The 12,512-nt window shown below is 40.3% G+C and overlaps 1 protein-coding gene across 1 annotated transcript in view; it reads left to right on the forward strand.

Moving 5' to 3' along the window:
• Positions 1–12,512, forward strand: part of Lcch3 (Ligand-gated chloride channel homolog 3) — a 234,252-nt gene that overhangs the window by 158,659 nt on the left and 63,081 nt on the right. The window contains exon 3 of the mRNA XM_083133558.1: positions 8,586–8,653. Within this exon, the coding sequence (XP_082989684.1) occupies positions 8,586–8,653 (68 nt within the window). The remainder of the gene's footprint in view (positions 1–8,585; positions 8,654–12,512) is intronic.

A 12,512-nucleotide genomic window follows, 5' to 3' on the forward strand; every position in this document is an offset into this window, starting at 1 on the left:
AAAGATTTGCTGCGAGAAACCTTCACTAATGACCGCATCATCTCTAGGCAGTTTCCAGATGATTGGCCTTCCAGATCCCCCGACCTTAATCCATGTGACTTCTGGCTGTGGGGATATTTAAAAGATCGTGTCTATCAGGGACATATCCAGTCCCTGCCTGATCTGAAGGCTAGCATACAACGAAATGTCGCTCAGATTTCACCAGACATGCTGCGAGCAACCGTCGACCATGCCGTGTTACGAATGCAGCATGTTGCTGAATTGGGAGGCCATATTGAACAGTTCTTGTAACCATAGTTCCTAATAAACATGCCAGAGCCATTGTTCTCATGTGTTTGATCTTTCCTGCCTTTTTCCTGTAACTATACCACGTTTTGACTGCTTACAGCGCCATTTTTTACCCTGGTGGCGAGAATTGGAACTTTTTTTGCATAATTGGCGAGCGCATTGCTTCATTAACATATCTACGAAGTTTCAGACTGCTACTCTCATTACAGCCCGTGCTGTACCACTCTGAACACCGTCACTTTAATTATAACCACCTGGTATATACACGACTCAAAGCGCGTAAACGGTCAGTGCGTTCCCTCACCTGCGTGAAAGTTTGTACACTGCCTCCCAACATAATGCTAAGTATTGCCATTTTGCAATCTTCCGTTGCATCGCGCAACTACAACTGCTGTCCAGGAGGCAGCACCAGTCCTCGTACATATCGCTAGGAGATGCAGTGACCATACTCAGAGAAAGGCAGGATGCTGATAGTCGAGAAGAGGTAGAAGATGTGGTACGTGCTATGGAAGAGGGATGAGCAAGGTCATTTATCCGTGGCACACACAGTAACTTTAACAAACGTTAACTTCATTGAAATCATATGCCTTGGGAGCACAGATAATATATATATATATATATATATATATATGTATGTATGTATGTATATAATATCATAAATTCAATTAAACTAAAATAGCATTAAGAAAACTAATATTTAAGCATCAGGGACAACATTAAATACTGTTAGGCGGTGAAAAAGTGAAGGTGGCCCGAAATTCAAGGGACGGAAGTCCCGATTTAATATATATGTGTGTGTGTGTGTATCAGTGGCGTAGCATGGGCATTTCGGGTGGGAACGCCAAGTCCGAAGGAAGGGTCGACCCTTTTTTGCTTAATAAATTTACTTATGGAATTAGTCGCCACAGATATTGTTTATTTGCCTGAAGCCAGGTGGGTTTTCAATAAAACATCATCTATGCATGTTTTAGCTAGAAAATGAAATGCCTCACTATGCAACAAATGTTTTGAACTCGGGTGTTTTATACTTTTCGGTATGACGCAAGTCAATAGAAAACCTACCTGAATCACAAGCGCCTCTGAAGCAACAGTAGACGTCATTGTTGTGGGCGATCCAACTACTGATTGATTTGGTTTATTTTACTTCACTTTTCTACCACTTTTGGTTAATCGCGAATATGAATATGAGTGATGATATTTGTGAAGTTGATGAAGGGACACTCACAAAGAACACCCGTGGTAACGCCGGGATTCGAACCAGGGACCTCTGTCGTCTTGGCGCGATGTCCAAAACACTCTGACACGGAGGTGGGTGGATGATCCAACTATCGTACACTCTACAGACGTAACAGTGCCGATTAGTAATTCAGACCACTGTTTATTGCATCTTGGAATGGTGATAAACATTTTAAAATAATTTTGTCCACAGACCATTCGATGTTAAGAGTTTTCAAATGAATGCTAAACATTTCCATTGACACAATATTAAGCAGTTAGATACTAACGAAAAAATAATAACAATAAAAAAATAATAGTTTGCGGGTTAAGTGGTAGAGCAGGCACAGGCTGGACTTCTACCACGAGGACTTCGCCTACTTATTTGACAAAAACTGTGTTGATCTTTTAGTTTTTAATACACATCGCTGTTCGTGCGATAAATTATACAATAAGAAATGGTATATTTGAGTTTGGTAAAGTTACTCAGTCAATATTGCGTATTGTAGCATCACATAGCACGAGTGGCACGAGCGCGAAGAACCGGGTAGGAATTCTACCGCTGTCGTCTGCTTCAGAAGGCAGGAAGGGTCACATGAACCAATCACGTAGCCCTCTGCTCCATACGCTGGCGCGTGCATTTGCGCGCGTGCTGTAGAGATCCAAGCCTGTCCAAGCTTTCCCTCCAGAAAGACAGCAAGGAATTTTGAGTTCTTTACGTCGAACCTGCCCGGCGTCCAGGCAGGAAAGGCATTGAAAAAAATGCTGGAACGAGTGTTGTTAGTGGAGCGCGTTGCAAGCGGATCGCGAAAAATAGCTATTATAATGCCATGAAGGTCAAACATATATGAAATTAGTCAAGATTTACTTTATATTTACAGCATTTACGTATTTTTGAAATTTTAAATCAGGGGAAACCGGGCGTATGGGCGTACTATAACGCTACGCCACTTATAACAAGTCCATTCAGATACACTGCTATATGGGCATTAAATATGCTAAGACTGGAAATTTAAATCTTCCATATTTCAGTGGGGGCTTTTATTTCATTGCATTTCCCATAATAAATAAACACAGATTCTGAAATGTCATCATTATTGGAGTTATATTTAAAAAGTTATTCAAAATTAAAATATTGGCACGTATTTTTTTTTAATGCTCCATTGTAAGCATTGCAAAGAACGGGAAATTTTGTAGCAGTAATTCTTGTATTTGTTAATATTTCTTTGCTAGTTAGTACTCACAGTTTTTTCACAAGGTTTTCCATACATTTGCAATAAAAAAAAGCACAATTTTAAGTTAATTTAACATTTCGATGAAATTTGTCAAAGAAAAATGCATAATTGTGATTGATCTTAGTTCATGGCTATTTTGCAGTGTTGCCAAATCACTTTGTACAAAGATCGGAAATATCGCAATAACATAAGGACAATAAACATACAAAAATTATTCAATTGGGTTAGTAAATAATAGAAAAATGTCTTAGAATTGCATGAAACATAATTTTATTACATATTTGAACTTGTAAAATAAGTTTACAGCAGTTTCTATTAAAAGGTACATTCGTGATGTAGAAAAAAGTAATGATTCAATAGTCTGTGTGTCCATATCACAACTTGAAAGTGAAGGATACCCGGTTCGAGGCTTCGTATCAAAAAATGGCTGCTAAAAGACGTGCAGAGTAGCGTCGGGGCCATAAATTTAGAAATTTGGCGAACATAAGTCCAAATTAGCTTCAATAATGGACCAAAAACAGAAATAGTGATTCTCAAGCAAATTTTATATCATTTCATACTCTGGAATCTACAAGACAAGTGGTGGTGTATGAGTGATCTTCATACACCGGACAGATAAGTGTTTTATAGCCAGCTCCAGGTAAGGGAGGCTGTAATCATCTGGTGACCTGTTGAAAACTTCAAACAGTCACTACAACGAGAGGAACAAGTTTAACTTAAGAATACAGATCCTTTGGATATTACAAAATATGGCCATTTAAGCGTACCATCAATATTTACGAAACTTCTATATTGTCAACTCTTATAATATTGGTACTTTTGTGACGTACTTGTAAAATTATTGTGGAATTACACGTAGGCGTGGCCATGCAATAACAATAATATTTATAATTTGTGACGAATATAATATTCTTTAAAAGATAAATACTGTTTTATTTGTGAATATGTTTTGGGTAGCTACATAGTTCATCTGTTAAATTATTTTGAGAATATCAAACTTGAAGCATTCTTATATATGATTGTAGCATTAAGAATGAGGTGGCAACTGACTTGGCATTAGAGTCGCAATGTGCTAGCTATTGTGCAAAAATTTATCTATATTTGAGGCGAGGAATACATTTCGGTGGTTGTACCCTCATACACTGGTGTGTGTGTGTGTGTGTGTGTGTGTGTGTGTGTGTGTGTGTGTGTGTGTGTGTGTGTGTGTGTGTGTGTGTGTGTGTGTGTGTGTGCGTGTGTATATTAATAATGCTCTCTGGTGAATTCTGAAGCACCGTGTTGAAGGTTTGAATCTTCCTTGACCAGAGTTATTTTAAGAAGAGGGTGCTTTCAAAGTATTCTAGACTGGCGAGACCAAGAACGAGCCGAAACGAAACCAAAATTATTCACGTCTCGTTTTGTCTTGATAACATTCACACAAGGTAGAATAAATTTCAGTGTACGTAACGTGGAACAAGGAAGAACAAATTCCAGTCAACGCGTACCTTGAAACAAGAAAAGAAAAGTATCAGGTAACACATACCTTGAAACAAGGAAACAACTACTCAGCACGTACCGTAAAACAAGAAAGAACAATCTCCAGCCGAAACAGGACATATACAAGTTAAACTTCGCGTTTCGTTAAACACGTTAGAACAAGTTACACTACGCATTTCGTTACACAAGGAAGAGCTGGGTCCATTTCGTGTTTCGTTAAATAGTGGCAAATGCTTATTCTATTTCACGCTTTGTTAAACGAGATAGAACAAGTTCCATTTCGCGTTTCGTTGTGAAACAAAAACTGGTATCACTTTGATTTTCATTAAACAAGGAGTTCTTTTTCATCTTGTGCTTCTAAGCCAGTTCCACGTTGTGTTTCGTTAAAGAGGGTATAACAAGTTTCATTATGCGTTACGTCATATACGAAGGAGACCAATTCAATTTCACGTTTTGTTAAACAACATACATCAAATTCCACTCAGTATCGTAATGAGTAGAAAAAATTCAATTTCCCGTTTTGTTATATAAGGAAGAGCTTGTTCTACTACGCCTTTGGTTAAAAAATGGGGGATTAAAATTGTAGGTTACTTCGCGTTTCGTTAAATAAGATGGAACAGGATTCGTGTTTCATTAAACAAGGAAGATCCAGGTTCACTTCGCGTTTCATTAAACGAGGAAGATCCAGTGTCACTTAGCGTTTCATTAAACGAGGAAGATCCAGTTTCACTTAGCGTTTCATTAAACAAGGAAGATCCAGTGTCACTTAGCGTTTCATTAAACAAGGAAGATCCAGTTTCACTTAGCGTTTCATTAAACAAGGAAGATCTAGGTTCAATTCGCATTTCATTTAACGAGGAAGATCCAGTTTCACTTAGCGTTTCATTAAACGAGGAAGATCCAGTTTCACTTAGCGTTTCTTTAAACGAGGAAGATCCAGTTTCACTTAGCGTTTCATTAAACGAGGAAGATCCAGTTTCACTTCGCGTTTTATTAAACAAGGAAGATCCAGTTTCACTTCGCGTTTTATTAAACAAGGAAGATCCAGTTTCACTTCGCGTTTCATTAAACAAGGAAGATCCAGTTTCACTTAGCGTTTCATTAAACAAGGAGGATCTAGGTTCACTTCGCGTTTCATTAAACAAGGCAGATCCAGGTTCACTTCGCGTTTGAATAAACAAGGAAGATCCAATTTCACTTCCCAATTCGTTAAAGAAGAAAGAGCAAGTTCCATTTCGCGTATCGATAAACAAGGAACGAGTCCAAGCCTACTACGAGGGCCACTATTTATATTTTGAGCCTTGGCAACACTGATTGAAGTTAGGCGCGATTTGACGTTTGCACGGAATCGTCTGGCATTATTGACCATAACGTACTTCAAATGTTTTGTCAATAGCTTGATTTGTGTTGCCTTGGAGATTGCGCGACAACAATAAAATGGAATTAACTCGTGAACATTTTCGTGCGATGATTTTCTTACGATTTTCGACGTGGATTATCAAGACAAGAGTGCATCGATCAACTTACTTCCACATTTGGCGATGAAGCCCCATCCTTTGCCACTGTGAAACGCTGGTATAACGAATTTAATCGTGGCCGCCATTCGCTCACCGACGAGATTCGCGAAGGTCGTTCAAAATCAGTTGTTGTTCAAGATATCATTGATGCTGTGCAAAACCTAATACTGCAAGATCGTCATGTGACATACTGTGAGATTGAGGCAACCATAGGCATTAGTTCCACCAGCCCAGCATATATAAAATATTACATGATCATTTAGCTGTGAGAAAGGTATGTTCTCGTTGGATCCCACACAATTTGACAAAAACTCAAAAAGACGCTCGCGTCAATTGGTGCAAACAAATGCTCAATAAATACAATCGTGGTGCTTCAAAAGACGTATATAAGACTGTAACAGGTGACGAATCATGGATATATGCATATGAGCCGGAACGTAAACTGTATGGGTGTTTCAAGATGAACCCAATCCAACAAAAGTTGTTCGCGCTCGAAGCCTTTAGAGGAACGTAGAACGGTCAACTCTGAATATTACACAACAATTTGTTTGCCAGAGGTCTTCGGTCAAATACAGAAAACAAACAAACGCCGTCGGATCATTCTTCATCAAGACAATGCCAGCTGTCACACATCTCGTCTAACAACCGACTTTATGAACAGTCAAAAAAGAGAATTGATGGGTCATCCGCCGTACAGTCCTGATTTGGCACCCAATGACTTCTTCTTGTTCCCGAATGTCAAGAATACATTGCGTGGACAACGATTTTCGTCGGCGGAAGACGCCGTTGATGCGTTCAAAAACCATATTATGGAGGTGTCTCAAGAAGATTGGAAAAACTGCTTTGACAAATGGTTCGAACGAATGCAAAAGTTTATTGACCATAAAGGAGAATACTTCGAAAAACAATAAAGCAGTTTTCAATGCCAAATTCCTGTTTTTTCATTGTTAGGCTCAATATATAAATAGTGACCCTCGTATCAAGTCCACAACTCTCATTACAAAGATGAATTTAGTTCCAGTTCAGCTTCCTCGCCACTAACTAGACATTCTTTGGCGCTCTCGAAAAGAAACCCAGGGTGCGCAATTTCGCGGTTCCTTTTTTGTCCCAGTTCCGCGACAGATGAGGAGGAGTATGCCTTTCAATTAGGGCTACTGGAGGGAGAGTTTTCCAGCAGCTACTTTGGATGGATGAAGCGTCCTTTCTCCAGATTGAAATTACTTCCAGGACGGCGGTTGTCAACTACTCCGTGGCTTTTTCATGTGGTGACGGGAGCGACTTTAACTTGCAGGTGCTGTTTTTGAGGCACCTTCGGAAATCGCTAACGGGTGCTCGACGCACAAGTCTCGAAACAAAGCCAGTTTGTCGTCTGCAGGGCTGCTGGTGGAAATTAACATGTGGAGTCATGGGCGACACTTCTCCCCCACCTCACTACCTCACTTACCAATTATGCGCGCATTTACATATTCCGCTTTCAAGTAATATGCACGGTTCTTGGGAATGAAGTCTCCCTTCTTCTCTGCTTCCCCCTCTCTCGGTCTGTCTGTCTGTCTGTCTGCCTCTGTGTGTGTGTGTGTGTGGAGTGTGTTAAGCAGAGAGAGACAGAGAGAAAGGAATAGTGAGGGTGAGAGGAGGAAAAGAGACAAGAAGGAATAGAGAGAGAGAGATAATGAGGAGGGAGCAAGAAGTGTTGCGAGACGGAAACAAAGAAAGGAAAAGGAAATAAGAAGATAGACAAAGGGAGAAGTAGAGAAAAGGAAAGTAAGAAGGGGAGAGATGTGGAGAGAAACAGGAAGAGATAAGAATAAATAGAGAAAAGGATAGAGGGACGGATAGAGAGTGAGAGGGAAGGACAATCTTGAAAGAAGATAGAAGTGGAGGAGGTATGAAGAGAGAAGTGGAAAGAGAAATATAAGGAACGAAGGAAAGAGAAATTGAGAAAAGGAAAGAGATAGGAGAGGGACAGTGGAGAGAAGCAGAAATAAATAAAAGGAAACCGAAATATTTGGAAGGATAAGGGGGAAAAAGAAAGAAAGAATTAAAGAAAGAAAGAGAGAGAAAGAAAGAAAGAGAGAGAGAAAGAAAGATAGAAAGAAAGGTAGAAAGAAAGAAAGAGAGAGAAGGAATGAGAGAGAGAGAAAGAGAAGAAAAGAAAGATAAAGAGAAAGAAAGAGAGAGAAAGAAAGAGAGAGTATTCACTTCTAGAATGAACAATAAAGAATTCAAGATAAAGCGTATGCTGCGCGAGAAGCTTGAACAAAGCTGTCACGTTACAATCGTGGGATCTTAGGTTCGATTTCTAGTGTGCACGTGTCATTGGTTGCTATTCCTGTAGGACCAGTTTCATACACACCTAAGTATAAAAAAAATATTTTACTCTCACATGAAACATTCTGGATAAAGCTTTCCAGCCCCTCCCATCCACACACAGACTTGTTTGGTGGAGAAACACTTTTTACAGAAACTGAATGTCACCTGACTCTTACTTACTTTTTTACACATTTGTCATTTTTACATATATGTGTACACTCACCGGCAATAAAATGGCACACCCAAATCCTGACATAAACGCTTCTCTGAAAGGTGGTATGCGTGTTGCCTAACCATAAAGTGATGAGTGGATTTTAATAGCATAATTTCAGTGGTTGAGTTCTGCAACCAGCATGGAGTTAGGCAACACACACACAACGCCATGCAGGGAAGAGAATATTTCAGGATCTAGCTGTCCAATTTTTATTGCCGGTGAGTGTACATGTTTCTCATCTTGGACAACATAATCCAGGCCTTAATTATTAATATTGTTTCATTATATTTGCATCCACCTATCTAAAACAATGTTGTTTTTATCTTGTAGGAGACGCACTGTACATCGGAATGGATCTGACGATAGCGAGCTTCGACTCAATCTCGGAAGTGAACATGGTGAGTGAACAAAAGGGGAATTGGGAAATGGGAGTTTTGAATGTTGTAGTACTGTGTCCATGGATGTTCTTTTATAGGGTTGATATGATTTGAAAAGAGGAAGTTCTCTTTGCTCAGTTTTTAACATCGGCATCAATACGTGGTGCCAAATAATTTGGGTTTTATTGCAAATTGCTAAGTGTTATTTATTATCTATTTATTCCCTCCCACGTCATTTCTACTCTCCTTCTCCGTGTTTCTTTCTCTGCCTCCCTCTCTTTTCTCATTCTTCCTTCTTCTCTCCCTCTCTCTGGCTCCATATCTGTCCCTCTTTCTCTCTCTTCGTTTACGTCTGTCTTTCTCGCTCTCTGCATTTTTCCGTCTCCCTTTCTCCATGTCTCCCTCCCTATCTCTTCACATTCTATCCGTCTTTCTTAATCATCTTTCGGCTCATGCCTCTGTTTCTTTCCGTCTCTCTCCCTCTTTCGCTCTGTCACTCTCAGGTTTCAGCGCTGTATCTGTTACCGTATCTCTACACTTCCGTCCCTTTCTCGCTATCTATATCTCTTTCTCTCTCTCTCTGACTATTTCCAATCCTGTTTGTCTATTTTCGTCTCTCTCTCTTTCTCTGACTATTTCCAATCCTGTTTGTCTACTTTTGTCTCTCTCTTTCTCTCTGATTATTTCAAATCCTGTTTGTCTATTTTTGTCTTTCTCTCTCTCTCTGACTATTTCCAATCCTTTTTGTCTATTTTCGTCTCTCTCCCTCTTTCTCTGACGATTTCAAATCCTGTTTGTCTATTTTCTCTCTCTCTCTCTCTTTCTCTCTCTCTCTCTCTCTCTGACTATTTCCAATCCTGTTTGCCTATTTTCGTCTATCTCTCTCTCTCTCTCCATGTCTCCCTCCCTATCTTTTCACATTCTATCCGTCTTTCTTAATCATCTTTCGGCTCATGCCTCTGTTTCTTTCCGTCTCTCTCCCTCTTTCCCTCTGTCACTCTCAGGTTTCAGCCCTGTATCTGTTACCGTCTCGCTATCAGAAGCGTATATTGTAGGCTAGCTAGGCTATCTGTGAAGCCTGAAGTCTATAGAATAAAATTCAGGAGAAAAATCGATCAGAAATTGTAAATATTATTATTCATAGCAGCGAGATGGTAATTATGATTCTGGAGTTGGCAACCTGATTTCCTATGAGTTGGCAACCTGATTTCCTATGAGTTGGCAACCTGATTTCCTATGAGTTGGCAACCTGATTTCCATGGGTTGGCAACCTGATTGCATATGAGTTGGCAACCTGATTTCCTATGAGTTGGCAACCTGATTTCCTATGAGTTGGCAACCTGATTTCTTAGGAGTTGGTAAATTTATTTCTATTCATAGCCTAGGACCACTTGACATAGTGAGATAGCCCAGATCTTCGACTCTATACCACACTGCTCGCTTTTATATCTCTTTCTCTCTCTCTCTGACTATTTCCAATCCTGTATATTCTCTCTCTCTCTCTCTCTCTCTCTCTCTCTCTCTCTCTCTCTCTCTCTCTCTCTCTCTCTCTCTCTCTCTCTCTCTGTGCGCCTCTTTGTATTTCCGTTCTCGTATTTATTTTAGTCTCTATGTCTCTCTATTTCTACCCTGTCTCTGTTTCTGTCTCTCTATTTCCTTTCCCTATCTGTGTGTCTGTCTCTATTTTCCTTCTCTCTCTCTATTCCCGTGCCTTTCTGTCTCCGACTGTCTCTATTTCCGTCTCTTCTGTCTTTCTATCTTCAACTCCTTTCTCAGTTTCCATCTCTCTGTCTTTGTCGCTCTTTCTCTCTCTCTCTCTTTCCGTCCCCCTCTCTCTGACTCAGATTCCGTCTCTGTCTGTTCCCGTTTCCTCCTCATTTTTCTGTGACCTTAATTCTCTCTTTTCCTCTCTCGCCTTCCATTTCTCCCTCTTTTATGATCTCTCTCTATCCATGTACTTATATAAAAGATGTCGCCGAATGACACTGACAAACTCTTGTAAGGGATATCAAACAGAAAACTTCTCTAATTTATTTCTCTGTTTCGACGCTCGGAACTTTAAGAAAAAAAACATAAGTATGCAACCACGCAGACGACATCAGGATTGCCACTAACATTTATTTCTTTCAGTCCTTAAGATCTTATCTATCCTCATCTCCAATCCTCTTTATCCTTCCCTTTTGCACAAAATAACAGGATTAGACAATTGACAACTTCAGGACTGCATCGCAGAACATCTCTTTCGATGTTCCAGTATTCAACCGTTGACCGTTTACGCCTCAACCGTTGACAGAATGAACTCAACACGTTCCTGAGTCGGTTCCACACGAGGAGACTCGACGAAAAAGGATAGACGGAGCGTGTTATCTGGGAACGTAATGCAGCTCAGATAAGCAGATAATCTGTTAAGAGGAGGCATGCCTTTGTGCCTTCGGAGCAGAGCAGCGGGGAAAGCTATTTGTTAACTGAATAGAGATTTGGAGGGTATGAGAAATATATCGGTCCAACTTCTGGGGCAGATTGATGCCGCTTGTCTGCGGAGTCTTGTGATGGATGCGCGTATAAATCTGTTGAAGCGCCACCCAGGCGATGAACAGCTTCCTGGCGCGTAACAAAGCGCTGTCGTTATCAACGTACCGATGTTTATTGACTGAAAACGGCGTCTGGTTGGAAAGGGGGGATTACAGAGGCAGATGCTGGGAATGAAAGTGATCCTTCGGGTAAGGTAGATCAGTCACGCCTCTGTTGCTGGACTCTCAGCTCGAATCCCGGATAGGGATCGTCAGAAAATCCGGATAATGGATATCCGTATTTCAAATTGCCCAATATCCGTTTCGGATGCAACCGATAATTCGGATATTTGAATATCCTGATAATTCGAATATCCAGATAATCCGAATAGTGCGGATTTGGTGAAGGATTTATATAAAATCCGTACAGTGAAATACAAACATGAATATGTTTATAGCCCGGATAAACGATAAGACTATCCGGATAATGCACACATTCGGATATCCTGATATTTTGGATAATCTGAATATCCGGATAATCCGGTACATGATATCCGGATAATTTGGATAACCCGAATATCGGATATCCGGATATTTTAATATCTGGTTAATCGGGACAATTCGGATGTTCGGATACAGAATATCCGGATATTTGAAATCGGGATAGAACATTATCGAATATCCGGATAATATATTATCCGGATTTTGCCATCCCTAATCCCGGATGTTCATATGTTGCGAGATAAAATTCATTGTGCACATTGTACCTCGCTAAGAAGGGGGGTGTTGGGTGTAAGGGGTGCTTCTTCCACGTAGTACACCCAAATGTCAACCTCACTTCCACGTAGTACACCCTGGACTGCAGACTAACGCGGCTCTGGCGACTGGCCCCATGGCCAGTATAATTTTGTTTGTGTTGTCCTGTGTTTTGTCCTTATTCGTGCTGAGTGCTCCTTTACAGCCTCAGCTTTTAACGAAAGTCAGAAGATTTTATGATTTGATTTGAATTTAATTTGAATTTAAAATTTTGGGTGCGTCAGCACTTAGGCTATTTTGCTCCCGTCACATTATACGGGGTCCAGCCCTTTATCATTACAAATAATAACTCTAACGTTGCAAAACTAAAAATCTTAAAATCTTCTGACTTCTGTTAAAAGCTGAGGCTGTAAATGGGCACTCAGCACACACAAGGACAAGAAACAGGACAACACACACAAAATTATACTGGCCATGGGGCCAGTTGCCAGAGCCTCGTTAGTCTAAAGTCCAGGGTGTACTACGTGGAAGTGAGGTTGACTTTTGGGTGCCTACGTGGAAGGTACCCCTTACACCCCAGAATAGTTTATGATTTTACTTTTGCAACGTTAAAG

This window comes from Lepisma saccharinum, chromosome 13 (assembly GCF_977018435.1).
Source record: "Lepisma saccharinum chromosome 13, izLepSacc3.1, whole genome shotgun sequence".
Classification (NCBI taxonomy): Eukaryota; Metazoa; Arthropoda; class Insecta; order Zygentoma; family Lepismatidae; genus Lepisma; species Lepisma saccharinum.